General features: G+C 42.9%; 2 protein-coding genes across 3 annotated transcripts in view; both read left to right on the forward strand.

The window, feature by feature from the left end:
- Positions 1–22,220, forward strand: part of CXCL14 (C-X-C motif chemokine ligand 14) — a 728,461-nt gene that overhangs the window by 680,343 nt on the left and 25,898 nt on the right. The window lies entirely within an intron of this gene.
- Positions 607–1,631, forward strand: LOC126956010 (MOB kinase activator 1A-like). Its single transcript, XM_050792869.1, has one exon. The coding sequence runs from the start codon at positions 770–772 to the stop codon at positions 1,418–1,420; it is 651 nt and encodes a 216-aa protein (XP_050648826.1). The 5' UTR covers positions 607–769; the 3' UTR covers positions 1,421–1,631.

Genomic DNA, 22,220 nt, shown 5'->3' on the forward strand with positions numbered 1-22,220 from the left:
ACCCCACATTTCCCCTCTGCATTGCCTTAGTAGAGGTACTCCATGAGGGCTCTGCCCCTGCAACAGACTTCTGCCTGGACATCTAGGCTTTTCCATACATCTTCAGAAATCTAGGCAGAGGCTCCCAAGCCTCAACTCTTGCACTCTGTGCACCCACAGGCTTAACACCAAGTAGAAGCCTCCAAGGCTTATGGTTTGCATCTTCTGAAGCAGCAGCCCATGTACCTGGGACCCTTTGAGCCATGGCTGAAGCTAGAGCAGCTGGGATACAGGGAGCAGTGCCCCAAGGCTGCATATGGCAGCAGGGCCCTGTGACTGACCCATAAAACCATTCTTCCCTCCAAAGCCTTTTGGCCTGTGATGAGAGGGGCTGCCTCAAAGGTCTCTGAAATGCCTTCAGGGACTTTTTCCCATTGTTTTGGCTGTTAATACTTGCTTTCCTTTCAGTTATGCAAACTTCAGTTATGCAAACTATGCAGCTGGCTTGAATTCCTCCCCGGAAAATGGGTTTTTCTTCTCTACCACATGGGCTGGCTGCAAATTTTCCAAAACTTTTACCCTCTGCTTCCCTTTTAAATATATAAGTTCAGGGGGCAAGGCAGGCGCCGAGGTTTGCAAGGGCTCACAGTGGCCAGAAACCTGGCTCAGAGCAGTGGCAGCCCAGCTTCCACTGCCCGTGAGCTAAGGACAGTCCACTCCCTCTCGCCGGCTCCAAATCCTGATCCAGGCGGGGGCCAGAGGCCCCTTGCCTCCCCTCTGAGGACCGAAGATGAGCTTCCTCTTCAGCAGCTGCTCTTCTAAAACATTCAAACTGAAGAAGAATATCCCTGAAGGATCTCATCAGTATGAACTCTTAAAACATGCAGAAGCAACTCTAGGAAGTGAGAATCTGAGACAAGCTGTTATGTTGCCTGAGGGAGAGGATCTCAATGAATGGATTGCTGTAAATACTGTGGATTTCTTTAACCAGATCAACATGTTATATGGAACTATTACAGAATTCTGCACTGAAGCAAGCTGTCCAGTCATGTCTGCAGGTCCAAGATATGAATATCACTGGGCAGATGGTACTAATATTAAAAAGCCAATCAAATGTTCTGCACCAAAATACATTGACTATTTGATGACTTGGGTTCAGGATCAGCTTGATGATGAAACTCTTTTTCCTTCTAAGATTGGTGTCCCATTTCCCAAGAACTTTATGTCTGTGGCAAAGACTATTCTAAAGCGTCTGTTCAGGGTTTATGGCCATATTTATCACCAGCACTTTGATTCTGTGATGCAGCTGCAAGAGGAGGCCCACCTCAACACCTCCTTTAAGCACTTTATTTTCTTTGATCAGGAATTTAATCTAATTGATAGGTGTGAGCTGGCACCTCTTCAAGAATTAATAGAGACATTTGGATCAAAAGACAGATAAATGTTTCTTCTAGAACACAGTTACCCTCGTTTCATCTATTGCTAGAACTATCTCATTGCTATCTGTTATAGACTAGTCATACAGACTTTAAGAAAACAGGATAAAAAGATACCCATTGACTGTGTCTACTGATAAGATTATCCCAAAAGTACGTTGGCATGATAGTTTCCGAGTAAGACCTTAAGGACACAGCCAAATCTTAAGTACTGTGTGACCACTCCTGTTATTATCACATAGTCATACTTGGTTGTTATATGTGATGGTTAACCTGTAGCTTATAAATTTACTTATTATTCTTTTACTCATTTACTCAGTCATTTCTTTACAAGAAAATGAGTAAATCTGTTTTAGGTGACAGCATAATGGATGTGAAGAATTTCCATCAATAATTTATGAATGAGTTTCCAGAACAAATTTCTTAATAACACAATCAGATTGGTTTTATTCTTTTATTTTACAAATAAAAAAATGTATTTTTCAGTAAAAAAATAAAATAAATAAATAAATATATATATAAGTTCTAGTTTCAGGTCATTTCTTTGCTCATGTATGTGAGCATATGGTATTAGAAGTAGCCAGGCCATATCTTGAATGCCTTGCTGCTTAGAAATTTCTTCTACTAGATACCCTAAATCATCATTCTCAAGTTCAAAGTTACACAGATTCCTAGAGCAGGAGCACAATGCCACCAACCTCTTTGTTGACACATAAGAAAAGTGACCTTTGCTGCAGTTCCCATTAAATTCCTCACCTCCACCTGAGACCTAATCAGCCTGGTGTTCACGGTCCATATCACTATCAGCATTTTGTTCACAACCATTTAACAAGTCTCTGGGAGGTTCCAAACTTTCCCTCATCTTCCTATTTTCTTCTGAGCCCTCCAGAGTGTTCCAAACTCTGCCCATTACTCAGTTCCAAAGTTGCTTCCACATTTTCAGGTATCTTTATAGCAATGCCCTACTTCTCAGTACCAATTTTCTATATTAGTTCGTTCTAATACTGCTATAAAGAAATACCTGAGACTGGGTAATTTATAAAGAAAAGAGGTATAATTGGCTCACAGTTCTTCAGACTGCACAGGAAGCATGGCTTGGGAGGTCTCAGGAAACTTACAATTGTGGCAAAGGGTAAAGAGAAAGCAGGCACGTCTTACATGGCTGGAGCAGGAGGAAAAGACAGAAGGGGGAGGTGCTACACACTTTTAAGCAACCAGATCTCATGAGAACTCACTATCACGAGAACAGAAAGGGTGAAATCCGCTCCCGTGTTCCAATCACCTCACACCAGGCCCTCCTCCAACACTGAGGATTGCAATTTGACATGAGATTTGGGAAGGGGCACGAATCCAAACCATATCAACCGTGATCAAGTGGGATTTATCCCAGGGATTTAAGGATAATTCAATATATAAAATCAAACATGTGATAAATCACATCAACAGAATAAAAGGGGAAAAAACATATGATCATTTTCAATAGGTGAAGGAAAAGAATCTAATAAAATTCATCATCCCTTCATGGATAAAACTCTCAACAAATTAAGCATTTGAAGGAACATAACTCAACATAATAAAGGTCATATATGACAAACCCACAGCTAATAGTATACTGAATTGGGGGAAGGACAAGGATGCCTATTTTTGCCACTCCTATTCAACACAGTCCTGGTAGTCCTAGCTAGAGCAACCAGGCAAGAGAAAGAAATAAAAGACATCCAAACTGGAAAGGAGAAACTCAAATTGTCTTTGTTTGCATATAATATGATATTATGTCTAGAAAAGACTCACCAAAAACTCTTAAGTCTGATAAATTCAGTAATGTTGTAGAGTAACAAATCAATATACAAAAATCAGTAGTGTTTCAAGGAACTAGCTAAGAAAGAAATCAAGAAGACAATCCTATTTTCAATAGCTACAAAAAATAAAATACCTACAAATAAAATTAACCAAAGAGGTAAAAGATCTCCACAAGGAAAACTACAAAACACTGGTGAAAGAAATTGAAGAGGACACAACAAATGGAAAGACATCCCAAGCTCATGAATTAGAAGAATTAATATTATTATGACCATTCTGCCAAAAGCAATCTACAGATTCAATGCAATCACCATCAAAATAACAATGCCATTTTTCACATAAATAGAAAAAAAATCCTAAAATTCGTATGGAATCATAAAAGAGCCTGAATAGCCAAAGAATTCTGGAACAAAAGAAACAAAGCTGGAGGCATCACATCACCTAACTTCAAAATATATTACAAGGCTATAGTAACCAAAATAGCATGGTATTGGTATAAAAACAGACACATAGACCAATAGAACAGAACTGAGACTCCAAAAATAAACCCATGTATTCACAGTCAACTGACTTTCAACAAAGGTGCCAAGGGCATACAACTGGGGAAAGGATACCCTCCTCAATAAATGGTGCTGGGAAGAGTGGATATCCATAGATCCATAGACTGAATATCCAGAAGACTGAAAGTGGACCCCTCTCTCACAATGTACAAAAATCAACTCAAGATTAAGTAAAGACTTAAACATAGACCCAAAACTATAAAACTGCTAGAAGAAAACATAGGGAAAATATTTCAGGACCTTGGTCCTAGGCAAAGATTCTATAGCTAACACCTCAAAAGCACAGGCAACAAAAACAGAAATAGACAAATGGAATTATAATAAGCTTAAAAGCTTCTGCACAGGAAACAACCAACAGAGTGAACAGGCAATCTGCTAAAATGGGAAAAAATATTTGCAAAGTATTCATCCAATAAAGGACTAATGTCTAGAATATATAAGAAACTCAAACAACTCAGCATTAAAAAACAAGCAAATGAAAAAATATTTTCTTTAAAAAGTGGGCAAAGGACTTAAATAGACATCTCTCAAAAAAAATACAAATAGACAACAGGTATATGAAAAAATGATCAGCATCACTAATCACCAGGGAAACTCAAGTCAAAACCACAATGAGATACGATCTTAGACCAGTTAGAATGGCTATCATTAAGAAGACAAAAAATAACAGATGCTGGTGAGGATATGGAGAAAAGGGTACTCATACACTGTTGGTAGGAACATAAATTAGTTAGTACAGGCACTATAGAAAGCAGTATGAAGATTTCTCAAAAAACCGAAAATAAAACTTCCATATAATTCAGGAATCCAACTACTGGATATTCATCCAAAGGAAAAGAAATCAGTATATCAAAGGGATATACATACTCACGTGTTTATTGCAGCACTATTCATAACCACCAAGATATGGAATCAATCTAAGGTCCATCAATGGACAAATGCATAAATAAATTGTGGTATACTAGACCACATATGCATAAACCACAAATGCATGAAGAAGATGGAATACTATTCAGCTATACAAAAGAATGAAATCCTGTAAGTTGCAGCAACATGGGTGGAACTGGGGGTCATCATGTTAAGTGAAATAAGGCAGACACAGAAAGACAAATTTCACATTGTTTTACTCATATGTGGGAGCTAAATACGTTGATCTCCTGGAAATAGAGAGTAGAATGATAGATACCAGAGACTGGGAAGGGTGTGTACGTGGCAGGGCAGGGGTGGAGAGATGAAAAGAGGTGGGTCAATGGGGACAGACGATACAGATAGATAGAAGTTTTAAGTTCTAATATTCAGTAGCAAAGTTAAGAACAATAAATTGTATGGTTCAAAGTAACTGGAAGAGAGAACTTGAAATGTTCTCAACATACAGAAATGAAAAATCCTCAAGGTGATAGATACCCCAACAACTGATTTGATCATTAGACATTCTATGCATTCAACAAAGTATGACAAGTACCCCATAAATATGTAAAATAGTAGGTATCAATTAGAAAATATGCAGTCTTCCAATTCATAAACATGGTATTCTTTTTCACCAATTCAAATAATCTTTAATGACTTTCAGCAATGTTTTGTAATTTTTAAAATTTGTCCAACTTATTTTTTATTCTGCTTATTTTAGGTATTTTCTATGTTAGACAATTAAAATGAAATATTTTGTATTACAGCATTTTCCAAGTGGCTAATACTGATACATAGGAAAGCCACAGCATATAAAGCATTCATGTTGCCAGGGCACCTTAATGAACTCTCTTATTAATGCTAATAATATTTCTATCAATGTTCTTAAGTTTTCTTGGAAGGTAACTACATAATTTTTAAATAATTATAATTTTGTTTCTTTTCAACAGCTGTGTCTTTTGTTGGGTTCCACGCCTTATTGCATGAAATCATATTAAGTGGTAGAGGTTGGAATAAGGGTCAACATTCTTATCATATTGTTGCTTTTAATAGGAATATCTCTATTCTTTCCCTATTTTCTACAACGTTGCTTGTTAGTATAGACAAGTGGGGTTGTTTGTTTGTTCGTGGTTTTTTTGAGACAGAGTCTCACTCTGTTACCCAGGTTGGAGTGCAGAGGTGCAATCTCGGCTCACTGCAACCTCCACATCCCAGGTGCAAACGATTCTTGTGCCTCAGTCTCCCTAGTAGCTGGGATTACGGGTGCATGCCACCACATCCAGTTAATTTTTTTTTCTTTTTTGTTTTGTTTTGTTTTCTTTTCTTTTTTTTTTTTTTTTTTTAGACGGAGTCTCGCTCTGTCGCCCAGGCTGGAGTGTAGTGGTGCGATCTCGGCTCGCTGCAAGCTCTGCCTCCCAGGTTCACACCATTCTCCTGCCTCAGCCTCCCGAGTAGCTGGGACAGGTGCCCACCACCACGCCTGGCTAATTTTGTTATTGTATTTTTAGTAGAAACAAGTTTTCACCATGTTGGTCAGGCTGGTCTTGAACTCCTGGCCTCAAGCGATCTGCCCACCTCAGTCTCCCAAAGTGCTGGGATTACAGGCACAAGTCACCACACCCTGGTCTGACAAGTGTTCTTTTTCATATTAAGAAAATATTCTTTGCACTATAGCACTTACAATTTTTTTTATTATTATTATACTTTAAGCTCTAGGGTACATGTGCACAATGTGCAGGTTTGTTACATATGTATACATGTGCCATGTTGGTGTGCTGCACCCATTAACTCGTCATTTACATTAGGTATATCTCCTAATGCTATCCTTCCCACTTCCCCCCTCCCCACAATAGGCCCAGGTGTGTGATGTTCCCCTTCCTGTGCTTTAAAGTTCATATGGAACCAAAAAAGACTCCGCATTGCCAAGACAATCCTAAACCAAAAGAACAAAGCTGGAGGCATCACGCTACCTGACTTCAAACTATACTACAAGGCTACAGTAACCAAAACAGCATGGTACTGGTACCAAAACGGAGATCTAGACCAATGGAACAGAAGAGAGCCCTCAGAAATAATACCACACATATACAGCCATATGATCTTTGACAAACCTGACAAAAACAAGAAATGGGGAAAGGATTCCCTATTTAATAAATGGTGCTGGGAAAATTGGCTAGCCATAAGTAGAAAGCTGAAACTGGATCCTTTCCTTACTCCTTATATGAAAATTAATTCATGATGGATTAGAGACTTAAATGTTAGACCTAAAACCATAAAAATCCTAGAAGAAAACCTAGGTAATACCATTCAGGACATAGGCATGGGCAAGGACTTCATGTCTAAAACACCAAAAGCAACGGCAACAAAAGCCAAAATTGACAAATGGGATCTAATTAAACTAAAGAGCTTCTGCACAGCAAAAGAAACTACCATCAGAGTGAACAGGCAACCTACAGAATGGGAGAAAATTTTTGCAATCTACTCATCTGACAAAGGGCTAATATCCAGAACCTACAAAGAACTCAAACAAATTTACGAGAAAAAACAAACCCCATCAAAAAGTGGGTAAAGGATATGAACAGACACTTCTCAAAAGAAGACATTCATACAGCCAACAGACACATGAAAAAATGCTCATCATCACTCACCATCAGAGAAATGCAAATCAAAACCACAATGAGATATCATCTCACACCAGTTAGAATGGCAGTCATTAAAAACTCAGGAAACAACAGGTGCTGGAGAGGATGTGGAGAAATAGGAACACTTTTACATTGTTGGTGGGACTGTAAACTAGTTCAACCATTGTGGAAAACAGTGTGGCGATTCCTCAAGGATCTAGAACTAGAAATACCATTTGACCCAACCATCCCATTACTGGGTATATACCCAAAGGATTAAAAGTCATGCTGCTATAAAGACACACGCACATGTATGTTTATCGCGGCACTATTCACAATAGCAAAGACTTGGAATCAACCCAAATGTCCATCAGTGACAGACTGGATTAAGAAAATGTGGCACATATACACCATGGAATACTATGCAGCCATAAAAAAGGATGGGTTCGTGTCCTTTGTAGGGACATGGATGCAGCTGGAAACCATCATTCTCAGCAAACTATCTCAAGGACAGAAAACCAAACACCGCATGTTCTCACTCATAGGTGGGAATTGAACAATGAGATCACTTGAGCATTTACAATTTTTAGCCATTTCTGATTTTAAAACATCTTTCTAAAATTTGTTGCTTGGCTTCTGTCTTCTTTAAACAGATTTAGAACATAATTTACATTGAAGATTCAGAATCATTGATTGTACAACTTTTACTGTAATGTTTCCAGACACATGGAACACTCCCACCTTTATTAATCCATCCCCCAACACTATGTTTTTTGAAATTGAGTTTCTGCGCTTATATGTCTTTTCTATGCTACTAGGCTGTCATGTCTTGCTAATGTCAAAGTATCTGCTTATTCCTCTACCTTCTAAATTTTTGTATAAATTAAACATTCATATAAATTAGAACATTCTACTCATTAAAGTTATGTATAAAGTGAGAATAAGCTCTGAGAAAGCAATTTCTATATGAGTAAGATTAAAGTCTTATTATATGGTAAACCTTGGGTGATTTTACCTGTTCACTAAACTTTTTCTTTTGTTCAGTGGTTGTCAGCTCTGTTCTGGAGAGGAGAGGATTCCAAGTACTGAAGCATTAGGCAGGAAAGTAAACATAATCATGCTTTCAGAAGTTCAACAACAGAAAGGGAGTAAACCAGACAGTAAAATAGAAGATTAAATTAACCTCAACACCTCATTCCACTATAATTCAATTGGCTTTCTATAAACTTAATAGAAGTTTTCATCCTAATATCTGATGAAATTATTGGTGTTGATGTCTTAACTACCCTGGAAAGGACATGGAAAGGGAAAAATAAATAACCTCTCAGGGCAAGTAAATATTTGTGATATATGTTCCACATATTAAAGTACTGATACTACATGTGGCATGAGGCTCTGTGGTCGGAGCCCTAGGGGTTAATCCTGCAAAAAAATCAAATGTGCACATAAGTAATTATATTAAAAGTCAGCACATGTGTGAGGGTTAGGGCTGTGATTTTTCAAGTCCAAATAAACACATTTACTGAGTTTAGGCAGAAGTACAAGAGAGGGGAAATTGGCACCCCTGTCATGTGTAGTGAGAAGAAAGGCCACGGAAATATGTCTGTGCATGTGTGGATGGATGCCTGGGGTCATCGTGCCCCCCTTTCCTGGGCTCTCCATGCTGAAGCTGGCCCCAGGCACTGTTCAGTTCCAGATCTGGCTTGTTTTCCTGGCACCTGGAAAATTCCACACACACCCACACTCCCATAAACCTGTCTTTCTTTTGCTACCAAATGGCCTACAAACATTTACTTTAAATAAGTATACATATTTTTATAAAAGTGAGCTTATTCTAAAGTAGTATACGCACATGGTTTAAAAAAATCAAACAGTAAAAATACATACGCAACTAACAGTGAGTCTTTTTTTTTTTTTTAACATAGGCCCCAAGACTCCCTTCTTACCTATAACCACCAATTTCTGGTATATCCTTCTAGAGATATCTGCAAATATACAAGCATATATGAACGTATACACATACTCTTTTTATATAGATGATAGTAAGTTATGCAGCTTGTTCTGCACTTTGCTTTTTCCACTTACCTATCTTAGACATGGGTTAATCTGTAACCCAGTGCTCTCAGGTTACTTCCCATGATCCTTGTAAGGAAGATTTGTAAACCACCTGCCAGAGATGTCAATGGAACTCATTCTGCATCCTTCTGTCTGGATCATGGTTCTGCAACTCTGCACAGCTGTCTGGTTATGTTCAGGTCTCCATATAAAGGTCACCCTCGTAGATGAGGCTTCTCCAATCACCTTGTCTGAACACTACCCCCTTCCCTCACTCAGGCACCTGTATGTATCTCAGAACCTGTATGTTTTCTTCATACTATTTAAAGTGGGATCTAACTATTTTATTTGCCAGTTTATTTAGTGGTTCACCATTAATCTCTTCTCATGAAACAGCAGCTCCATGAGGGCCAAGGCTGTGATTGTCTCAGACACTTGTATTCCTGGCACCCTCCACATGCTGCCACATGACAGGTGCTCAGTGTACACTCAGCGAGTAAATAAAGTAACCTTGTGACTTCGCACAGCTCCTTAACCTCCTGAGTGAGGGATAGATGAGGTGATATGACATCACTGGGGTAAAAATTAATCCCAATTTACAGATGGAAAAACAAGTTTGGGGAAGAAGCACAACTAGCCCAAAGCCACAGAGTGGGTCAGGGGTGAGTCAAACTTATAACTCAGACACTGGGACTCCAAAACCCATGCCCCTCCCACCTCCAGGAAATACCAAGTCGTGACAATTGAAGCTCAGCATCCAAAGTGTCAGCTGTTGTTTTCAAATAGGAGCCCAACATGGCAGATATCCATAGATAAAGGGCCAAGACACCCTCATGCTCTTTCCTCCAACTAAGATCTAAAGTTATGTCCCAGGTCACCCCAAGAAGCAGCAAGTCCAGCAAAGGACACACACTATCCCTCTCACATTTTGACAGATGTCAGGGGCCTCAGGCACCAGGGACAATTCACTAATTTCCTCTCACTCTAGCTTGGCCAGCCTTGGGAGAAGAGGGAGGGTGGGGACAGAAGAAGGCACCCTCCATTTCCTGCTCAGCCTACCCACTTCCATCACTCATCATGTTGGCCATGGTGCAGCAATCTCATCGAGTTACTGCACCTCCAGGCACGACTGACCTGCATGCTCCAGCATGTGCACTGTAACTGCAGAGCCATGGCTGGAAGCGGGAGAAGACAGGTGCAGCCCCACATAGAAATCTGCCCTTCCTCCAAGGGACCCAGTTTTCTGGGACCACCTCATTGGCTGGCTCATCTGGAGACACTCTAGGTTAACTGCAGAGTCATCCCTTATGGAGAGAAAAGGACAGTAGCTGCTCACTTCTAACTTGAGCTACACATACTCAAGCACTGATCTCAGGCTGTTGCTGGTCCCGTTCTGACCACCATCATTTGATGAACCTAAAACATGGCAGAACTCGTGCCACTGAGACAGAGGTTAGTGTTCTGCTTAGCTCATGTTCTCTATAGGAAGAAAACCATATGATTTCTCCTCCAAATCAAGACAGTCTTGAGCATAAAAGGGATCAGTCTTAATACTTTTGCCAGGAGTTTGGGCATGAATCAGGATTGTCTGGGCAAACCAGGTGTATGTCACTCTAACTAAGGCAACAAGTGTGCTGGTCCTAACAGCTGTGAACACATCTCTGAGCTTGGACCATTTGTCAAAAGACTCACTCAAGTACATTTCTTCCGCTGCTTTGCATTTATTTAAAAATTCACACACATGTTCACATCTGTATAATATTCTTAAGAACTATGAAAACAAGTATAGTCTCCACGTTAAGAATGAAGACACAGAGGCAGAATAATGTAAGGAGACTTGCCTCAGATCCCACAGAAGTTAGTGGCAGAAGTGGAACTACAACTGAAATCTCCTGACTTCAGCCCCATAAATAAGCCAATTCTACCTCCTACTTCAACTGTTGGTGAGTGCTGATTTACATACCTACCAAAGTAAAAAATGGGCCCCTGTTGAATTCACCAAGATGAACTTCCACTAGGAACTAACAAATCACTATTTGCTAAGAAATCCTGAGCTAAAGAAATTTCTCTCTTTTTCCCTAATATAATTTCTAGCGGGCTTAACTTATTTCATATAGAAGCAGGAAAACATATACACTCAGAGATATGTGCATGCTCTTCTTGTAAAGGCAATCACCAACAGAACATGCACCCTACACTTTTCTGATTGAAGCACATCTCATTCTAGAGTGAAGTTTGGGAGGATCTCTCCTCCTAGAGGTAAGAATCAGGACTGTCTTCCTCACTGTTATACCTCACCTCTTAACACAGCATCTGACACAAGCAGGTGCTGAAATTCCATGAGTAGGTAGATGAAGGATGAATGCGTGCACACATGGATAGATGTATGCATGGGCACATGCATGTACGCATGGAAATGAGTTGGTCTCCTTTGATTGGAGATCAGCTGTATTTACAGATCTATTTGGAACTTGATAAGTAGGTCATCATTAAATTCAACCTTTGATGTCCGCAATTTTCGCTATTGATAATTCAAGGGCAGCAGTGAAAGAACATATGGGAAGGAAACGGGCTGGAGAAGCTTCTAACCCAAACCAGTAAATACGGTGAATTCAGAAACCTGTGCTTCTCAGAGGCCGCGCCTTTGGAAGGGCAGCCATGGGGCATGAGAAGGAAGAGGAAATGTGTTAACTCAGTGGACACTAAGAAGTCCTGGGGCCTAGGCCAAGTCCCCTGGGTAAGAGTTCTTGAGGGTCAGATGAGTCCAGGAGCAGTCAAAGCAGGACACATGGTAAAGAAGGGGAGAACGCAGGGAACAGAAGAGAATTACAGGTTTTGCCAGCAAGGAATTCTAATTCATTGCCATGGTGGTAATTTTAGACATTTTATCGTTCCTCTTAACTATAAAAGCAAATCAAATACATGTTCAAAGCAGCTTCACTGGGCCTGGAAAACCTCTTATTTATGGTTGGGGAGATTTGTTCAGAGACCACAGATACAAAGACACCTCAAGTAGTGATGCTATTTTTCCAAGGATCTCTCTTGCTGGCAAGTTTCACTAGCCCTGGAAGAAAGCACAGTGCCAGAGATGACAATGAATCCTGGGTATTTCAGAGACAAAAGAGCTGGGGGCTAGTTCAGGGTCTGCCACTCATTAGACAGGGACCTGTAGCCAAGCCACTTACCTTCTCCAGTCTTGGTTTCTCACCTGTGAAACAGACCCAACAATGCTGCTGGCTTACAGGGCTGCAGCAAGGATGAAAAGAGGCTGCCATAGATACGGCACAGTGACCTTGTGACCTGGTGGTGTTCTGCAGATGGATAGTGGAGTTATTTGTCCACTTAGAGGATTAAAAATGTGATATAATTTATCAGCAGATCAATGCTTCTCAAATATTTAAAATAAAATGTTGAAAAAGTCAGATTTTTCAACTATTATCATTTCTGGGGTCTCAAATTAACTTCAAGTTTGACCCAAGTTAACATATTCCCCTATCTTGTCAAGATAGCCTTACAACCCAGACCACCTCCCTGACAATGCAGACATTTTATGTGGAAGAAAAAGGTAAGCCTGAAAGAGCAGGAGCCAGTCCAAATAACTGGGTCTCTGTCCAGCAGCAGGCCCAGGCCTGATTTAGTTTCATGTCAATGCAAATCCAGTCTCAGGATTTTTTAGCCAGTTCACCTTTGCTGAAAGGCCAGATTATTTTTCTTTCCCCTAGGGCTGAAATAGTTCTCCTAGTCCTCTGTAGTGGCATTGCTTAGGAAAGAATCTAGCCCATTTGTGGTATTCAAATATGCATTTCTTGAGCTGAATATTAAATTGGAAAATAATAGGTAACATGTAAAAGGCTGGCTTCAACCAGCAAGCTTCTCTTTGACAATACCTTTCCAAGCCAGAAGTCCATCTCCCCAAAAACTTGTAATTTCTATGACACCACAGATATTTCTCTGCTCATGTCTGGTACTGTGATAAATAAACATTTTCCCGGGATCCAAGACAGTGCAGAAATATTTCACCCAGTCAGAGACTTTACAATGGTACTAAACTTAGGACAATCTCCAAGTTCACTACCACTTCCAAAGATACATGTTTCAGAATGGCTAAACTCCCAGCAAGAAAGTCAGGCAGTGGTAGAGGTAGTGAAGAAGATGTTAAATGTTCTCATTTCTGAAAAACGAGTACCTAAGGTAAACTAAATCAAGAGTGTCCACTGTTTCTATGGATACCTGCAGCATTTCTGCAGGAGCTGGAGACAACCCAGGAGAAATGAGACCCTGGAAAAGGTAGTCCACACCCAGAGGTTCTCCCCAGGCATCCTCACTGTGGACGAGGCAGTCAAATAGGCATGACACAAACCCTGCCGACCACATCCTCACACTCAGAAGATGCAAAGCCTTTGGATGTTTCCAGACAGGACCTCCCAGCCTTTCAGAGGAATACAGTACTCATCATTTAGAACCAATCTCATAACAGGAATAGGGGTTGGAGGCCGGCATGAAAAAGAAGTTTTTGTTTTGTATTTTTAAAATTATAAGGTAATTCTTGCTCCTTGTAGAAAATAAAGAATGTTATAAAGAAATAAAAATTATCCAAAATTCCATAACATAGATAGCCATTATTAAAAATTGTATAAATGCATACATATAAAGAAAATTAGAAGCATAATGTATATAGTTTTGCAGCTCACAGTTTATACCCAAAATTACTTAAAAGCATTTTTCAATGACATTCAATGTTTATATTTCATGAACACCCACATAGCACTTACTCTGCACCAGAAACTGTTTTAAGTGCTTCATAAGCACATAACTCCCCACAGCAGGCCTATGAGATGAGCGTTACTATTACCCACTTACAGGTGGAAAACTGAGGGACCACAGAGCAAGCAAGTAGCAGAGCCGGAGCTCACGCCTGGCTGTCTGACCCCAAAGACCATGCTCTTGACCACCATGCTGGGCTGCTGCTGTGGACTGTGGACACCTGACCTTTTATGACTCTGTAATATTCTAGTTTGGTCTCCTGTGATTGAGGCAATGCTGAATTTAAGACCTCAAAGTCCCCTCTAGTCAAAGTCCCTCTAGCTCTCTGAGTTGCTCTTGTAAAATTGTAGGAAAAAAGTTCTTCCCAAACATTAGTTATCTCAACTGTTAACTACAAGGTTGGGGTGGGACCCACTGAAACAGACTATTCATAGGGAACCAGAGGCAAAAATTGCCAAAGAAATACCCATCAAAAGAGCAAGGAGCCATTGGCTACAGGTGTTCTGACCCCTGGCCTCCCCATCCCTCAGTGCCCCAGGACTGGTCAGTTCTCCACTTACTCGCTCAGGAAAGGCTCAATTTATCTGCACTTAATTTCTCATTAATAAAATGGGGCATTTATACCTGCCTGACAGGATGTCTGTAAGGATTAAGGAGACAGAGAGATGCCTATCAAGCACCTGGCCCAGGTGGCCCAGGGCTGAGTAAAGTACAGACTGCTTTTTGTTGGTTTTTGTTTTTCATTTACTTGTTCATGCAGTTAATTATCTAACTGTGCCTCATCCATAAGGATGGAAAGGACAGAGTCTGGAGTCAGACAGGCTGGGGTTGACATGAGCTTTCTTAAAGCTTGCTAAATCTGTTTTCTCATCTGCACAGAGGGCATAATAATGGAACCCACCACGCAGGGTTACTGTGAGGATTAAATGAGACAATTCATGTCAAAGAACTTAGCACCCAGCAAGGGCTCAATAAGTCAAGGCTGTTTTATTTCTTTGCTCATTTTCCACACCGTCTGCTTTCCCCTGTACTCATGTCACTGGCCTGGGAAGGGGGCAGGGGAAATACCAACAAGGCCTGATCCTGGTAGAGGTTAGAGACCTCATTCCCCTCCACTTCCCCCTCCCACTTCACAGTGGAGGTGACAGAAGGTGCCCAATCATGGTCACAGAGCCTTGTAGGGACAGTGAGGCCTCTTCCAGCACTCCAGAGAACCATGACCATGTCATTGCTAAAGGAGCACCTTCTCCTTTCAACAAGTAAGTCTGGGGAGCTGTGTCCTGCCCCCAAGGCTGAAACGCCCTGTTTCTGAACCCCCTTCCTTGGGCTCTAAGTGAGGCAGGCAGGAAGCTGGCTGTCACCACCAAGCCTGCATTTGAGGAGGTCAGGCTCCCCAGGGCTCTGAGCTGGCTCGCACCGCCCCCCCCACCAGACACAGGGAGGGGCCGTCAGAGGGATGTGACCAGAGGCAGGGCTGGGCCTGCTGGGAGGCCTGTCCTGCCTCATCAGGATTTCTACTCAGCCCTCCGGCTGAACGGGAGGAATGGGACACTCCTCAAAGCCAGCATGGTAATTGCAGGAGGCATTAAGCTTAATTAGGCTAATCATCTGCCTGAAGTCATTTACCTTCAACCTCTTGAAAGCGCCTTCAGAAAGCAATCCCACTGCAGCTGTGAGGCTGCAGGGTGCAGGTGCAAGGTTTGGGAGCTAGTGTCTGGAATTCCTAAGAGGACTCCGGCACGGCCTCAGGAGCCTAGAGGGACAGAAGGAACCAGAAATATGTATGACTGAAAACAGGCAAAAAGGGGAAATTCTGGAACATTAGTCTCAAGCCAGGATGTGGGCCTGGGCTGGAGGTCTGGGAGTGACTTTTCTGTTTTCCCTCTGAGCCTGTTTGATTTAGTCAGGGGAGACCCCACCAAGGGAACCCATTTGTGCACAGGTTCCCCCAGGTTTCTTCAGGTTCCCACAGGTGTGCACTCTTCAGCTGTTTCAGTCTCTATAGCCATGGCCTGCTGGTGTGAGAGCTGAATGGACTGACAGTGAGGTGCAAGTTTGTGTAACTGACCAACAGACGGACAGACATATATCCATCTGGTGGAATGCCTCTCTACTCAGAAAACAGCACGCAAGGACTGACGGCTACAGAGCCCTTGGTGGCAATGCTTTGTAATAAGAAAATAAATACACAAATATTCTACTTAGTAACTAAACCTACTTAGTTACTAGAACCCCTAACCCCATAACTCAAAAGCTCCAGGGAGTAGAGAGAACTAAACCATTGTACATAAGCCCGTTTATGGGGACTAGGGCAGGGGAGGCAGCCACCTGGAAGCCAGGTCCATCCCATGTCTACAGAAGTCCACTCACCTGTGGCAAAGTCTCACTGAATTGATGTGGAATCTCTTGGTGGGTGGGGGGGTGTTGTAAATGGTTTGGGGAAAGTACATTGGTGAACACATTTGTGAGGGAAATGTTTGGACTCACTGAGTGTTCTCAATTCCTTTAGCAGCACATACGAGCATATAGGAATCCAAACACAAGTTATCCTGTTTTGTTCATCAGAGCTGATTCTCACCATGTTAGAGGCTCACTGTATTGGCTGTGGGCCCTGGCTCTGTACACATTATTTACAAAAAATTAAGAGATAGGAAGTTTCTGGATCAATGTCTAGCGTGTGCCAGAGACAGGTGCACTAATCCTCTCTGAGTTCCTGCTAAGTGGCAGGCACTGTACAAGTGATTAACATTGAAGTTATTCCTCACTATAAACCTGTGCAGTAGACATTGTTAACCATGTTTTATTAAAAGAAGAAACCAACGCCCAGAAACATTAAATGACCACCCAGGGTCACTGAGCAAGGGAGCACACTGCTGGATTCAAACTCTAGTCTTCTGACATCAAAGCTTACACACATGACCTCCCCAGGAATTCAAGAATACAGTTTCTTTTGGCTCAGCCAGGCCTTCACTTTGGCAGCTGTTGGGAGATGAATAGATCAGAGAGGGCAGAGGCTGAGGGCAAGAAGTCCAGATGAGCAGCTCACTGTCCCTGCAGTCCAGTAGGAGATGGCCAGGGAAGCAACGGAGTGGGACCCACCAGAGAAAGCTGTAAGGAAGTTCAAAGCTTGGGGAGGAAAGGGAGTTTCTTCAAATACTGTATGACCCATGGATTCCTGTCAAGATGGAGAGAGGGGAGAGCCACACTTTCTCCTAGGAGTTGTAGACAAGGCGAAGACAAATTCTCCAAGTACACACGAGCTACTCAAGGATACAAGAACATTTGCCTGGAGGGTTCCCAGAGATGTCCAGGAAGGTGAGAATTAAGGAAAGGCTAGATTCCTCAGGATGGCAACAGGAGGTTCTGTGGGAAGAGCCAGCCCTCAGCAGTGGCAATCTCTCACATGTGCACAAAACAGTATGCAAAGTGTTCTTACATGACCCCCACCAGAGAGCTGCAAGGACAGGAGGTAGGCAGCGGTTAGTATCACAAATGAACATGTTGGTGTCAAGAGCTATTAAATGACTTACTTGTCCCATGGATGGAGTGGCCTCACGGATGGGGTGACCTCAGCAGTCAGAACTTCCCTAGTCACTTCCTCCCCCCAGTGGTCAGCTCTTCACTCTCCAGTGTCTTCTATGGTTGGTTTTTTGCCTTCCCACTTATGTGACCAACTCTGTGAAGCTGGGGAAGGATTAATTTGTTCATTCACCCATTTAGTCAGTCAATCAGTTGAAAAACACTGGCCAGGCACAGTGGCTCACACCTGTAATCCCAGCACTTTGGGAGGCCAAGGCGAGCGTATCACGAGATCAGGAGTTAGAGACCAGCCTGGAAAGCATGGTGAAACCCTGTCTCTACTAAAAATACAAAAAAAATAACCAGGCATGGTGGCACGTGCCTGTAGTCCCAGCTGCTCAGGAGGCTGAGGCAGGAGAATTGCTTGAACCCAGCAGGTGGAGGTCGCAGTGAGTTGAGATCGCGCCACTGCACTCCAGCCTGGGTGACAGAGTGAGACTCCATCTGGAAAAAAAAAAAAAAAAAGAAAGAAAGAAAAGAAAGAAAAACACTTGAGCACCTATGTGGCAGGCACTGTGTTTGGTGCTGATGACACAATAGTGAAAAATAAATGCAGTCCCTGAAGGAGGAGGCATTTCAAGCAGGAGGAACAAAGATACAGAAGTGAAGACTACAAAAGGGCAGGAGCCCGAGGAAGGTTAGTCAGGGAGACGGCATGGGCACAATTCTGTGCAGAACAGAAGAGGTGTTCCCTGTCAACTCAGTCATTCAGTAGAAAAGTCCAGCTGGGTCCCAGGGTACACTCCCTCAAAGGACTCCAGCACTGCAGTCCCTGACTTGTGAAACCTCAAAATCCACAAACCTTGGGGCTTGGGCAGTGAGCAGCCGAGACTGTAGGGATGAGGGCCCTGCCCACAGGGAGCAAGAGAACCACATTATTCATCTGCTCTCCAAGTTGTTCCTTTGGAACGTCTCATCCATCAGCATCAGAGCCTTGAAGGCACTTAGAAGTGCCTCCATCTACCTCATTACTTTAACCTACTTTTAATCAATCAAAAACCACACCCAAAGACACAGTTCCCAGCATGAAAAGCTGTAATGAGGCCAGCAGAAGTATCCTTGACAACTCAAACACAGCAAAAGTGATGAGTGAGATATTGAGCCCCAAGGGGATTGGCCAAGGGAGGGAGGAGTATGTAGAAATACAAATGTTTCTTTCTTTCTTCTTAGATATGTTATGGCAGGAAGAGACAGGAATAGACTCCTCTTCCCAAGGTCATTGCCATGTGCTGACGTCCCCCAAATTTTTAAAGTTCTACAAGGCTCCTGGGGAGGCAGTCCCATCCTGGGCAAGCCTGGGAGTGCTGGAGGCCAGAACTGAGGCTGCTCCTCCTGCATGCCAGCTCCTTACACAGGATCAGGCCAAAGGTGGCACCAAGAAACACTGGCTGGATAAAATGAACAAGAGAAGGAAGGAAGGAAATAAGGGAGGGAGGGAGGAGGAATAAGCAACTTCTTGTGCTGGTCTGGTCAGGAGTGCATGCAGAAGAAACATGCAGCTGGAGTGGCCATTCACACAGCCAGTGCTGTCTGGGCCTCACAAGTCCCAGCCTCGGTTTCCCCAGCAGCCCACTCCTACTTCCAGTTGTTCTAGAAGTGCCCCAGCGATTGATAAAGGGCTGGGCTACCTGCAGATCCCAACACGACATAGTAGTCCCCAACCTGTGCATGGCCAAGGAAGAAGAGAAAGGGGAACAATGGGTGACCTGATTACAGCAAACCCCCAAAGACTGCCTATCAGAATCTGACAGGAGTGGGGCACTCCAATATCCACGAGCTCAAAGGATGCCAGCCCAGACAGCCTGGGAGGGATGTGTACAGCCACAGAATCAGACAGTGGTTCCCAAAATGAGAAGCGAGCATGACCATCCAGGTGAGCATAAGCTCGGAAGCTGGGAGGCCAGGGAGAAGGCCGCCATGCTGTCCATCTCCAAGAGTGTGATGAAGACTTGACAGGGCTGTGGCAATGAGCTAAGGGATGAGCTGGTATTTAGAAATGAAGACAAAATGCTAAGTCCTCAAACCGACTGAATGAACCACACTCTTGGCCAAGATGACCCCAGAGAAGCCTTAAAATAGTGAGTTCCTGGCCATGACAAAAAGGGAGGTCAGACACACTTCGTTATATCCCCTCCTTCACTCACCGCCATTAGACTTTCTTTCCTAAGAGTTAAACAGAATCCAGCCCAGCTGTACTCCTCTCTACTTTTGCTGTTTTGACACAGCAACTGAGCAGCATTCCTTCCAGATAAGAGACCACCGACCACAGACTGGTTCTGGCTGGTTTACAGAGGCTGCACACAGGAAGACTCTGTGTCCTCCATTTCACTTTATGATGTACAGAGCTTAATTTTAATGCATTTAAATGTTAATACTCCACCCCAAAGTGAACATGGGATGTATACAACATGCATGTTTGCTTACTACACATGTGTGTGTCCCTCTTTATGAATATTCATAATTCCTCCTATAACCTGTTGAATATGTATATACACTTAGCTGACCTGTTCAGCATAAATTCCTGCCTCACTCTTTTCTTCTTTGAAGTGCCTGCTTTCAGCTTCGGCCACAGGCTATGCTTCCCAGTCTGCAGGGTAGCCAGCCTGCAGGCTGCAACCCTTTATAAGGAATGAAACTTTCCTTTTCAAATTGATGAACCTCATGATTCTTCAGTTAACAGTATGCCATTGTGGAAGATATACAAAGTTTGATGAGTGGTTGGCTGAGCGTGTTGGTAATGAAGGAAAACAAGTCAGAGTGGTCCAAGTTCCTGGCACAGGCAATATGGTGGAGGGAGAAATGACGATGCTGTTAAATGAGACGATGCAACAGGAAGAACCACAGGGCAAGGGAAGCCCCTAAAGCAGAAGGAAATCCTTAACATTGTTTTATATGGGACAACCAAATTTGTGAGGCCTCCTGAAGCCAGGCTGCCTAGGAAAGCCAATATAACAATAACAATGACAATAATTATGTCACTTTCTTTTATCACTTGCAGTCATCCTAATGGGTAACACTTTGCATTGAATTCTTTTGGTCTGGTTCTTTCCATCTCCATTCTACTCTCCTAGTTGGGGACTCTGTTTTGTTTGGTTTGGGGTTTTTTTTTGTTTGTTTTTTTGGTTTTTTTTGAGACAGAGTCTTGCTCTGTCACCCAGGCTGAAGTGCAGTAGCACAATCTTGGCTCACTGCAACCTCTGCCTCCTGGGTTCAAGTGATTCTCCTGTCTCAGCCTCCAGACTAGCTGGGACTACAGGCGTGCACCACCATGCCCAGCTAATTTTTGTATTTTTAGTAAAGACAAGGTTTCACCATGTTGATCAGGCTGGTCTCAAATTCCTGACCTCAGGTAATCCACCCACCTCTGCCTCCTAAAGTGCTGGGATTACAGGCATGAGCCATTGCACCCAGCTTGGTGGGGACTTGGGAAAGCTAAACACATTTCCCAGACTCCCAGACTCTTTTGCAGCTAAAGTTTAGATGTGAACTAGGTGCCACCAATTGGGTGCACTCACACCAGATTTAAGAAGCAGAAGTGAGATAGAGGCCATCCTTGCATCTCCTTTGATTGTTTCTATCGGCAAGCAGGGTCCTTTGCAGCTGGTTCCAGTGTCCATTCTGCAGCGTCCTGGTGGAACTGCAACAGCAAGTGCAGTCTTGATTCCAGTTTTCTGGTACCTGGATCCCAACTGCAAGAATGAGTCCTGAGCTCTTAATTCCAGTGTCAGAGGCAGGTTGGAGGCCGGTAGCCCTACTCTGGAGGGTGACTTCTGAATTGTCCCACTGAGGGAGGCCCATCAGTGGCCACCCTGTCAGCCTTTCCCATGATTTTGTAGTACTTCATTCCCTGTATCCAATCCCTTCTTGTTCAGATCTGCAACTTGGTTTTCATTTCCTGCACTGAATCTAGTCTGAGATAGAGATATAGACATGTGCCTGGCACTACTCTATGAGCTGTAAATATTAATACATTAACTCATTTAATCCTCAAAGCAACTTATAAGTTTAAGTATGACCTTGAGCAAGTCACCGACTCTCTGTCTGGGGTTAACAGCTCTGCCTGATGTGCTAGGCACTATGCTGGAGCTTTTACATGCATTATCTCCTCACAACCTACTACTGGCTCTTTTTTCAAAGGACAGCTGAGTCATAGAGGTGCTTACTTAGCATCTCTCACCCAAGGTCACACAGCTAGTCAGTGGCAGAGCTGGGTTTCAGCCCACTGCCAAGTGCACCCCCAGTCATCATGCTACACCACATTAAAGCAGAACTGTCTCCCAAAGGCTGTCCGGTGGTCATTTGGAGGCTACCAAAATGATAGTGCAATCAGTATGGAGGGAGCACTCAAGAAGGTCAATCTAATGAAAACTGGGGCATGAAGCTCCGCTTGCTCAGGAGTTTACACAGGATAAGAAAATTCCTTGTCCAAATTCAAGAGTGGAGGGGGTGGTAAATGGAGATTGCAGGCAAGAAGGGTCTGACAACCACTCGCTCCTCAGCAGCCCCACAGACAACTGAGC

This window comes from Macaca thibetana, chromosome 6, assembly GCF_024542745.1.
Source record: "Macaca thibetana thibetana isolate TM-01 chromosome 6, ASM2454274v1, whole genome shotgun sequence".
NCBI classification, from domain to species: Eukaryota; Metazoa; Chordata; class Mammalia; order Primates; family Cercopithecidae; genus Macaca; species Macaca thibetana.

Bases quoted from the DNA above. Each gene is read 5' to 3' on its own strand.
- LOC126956010 (XM_050792869.1), top strand. From the start codon at position 770: ATGAGCTTCCTCTTCAGCAGCTGCTCTTCTAAAACATTCAAACTGAAG.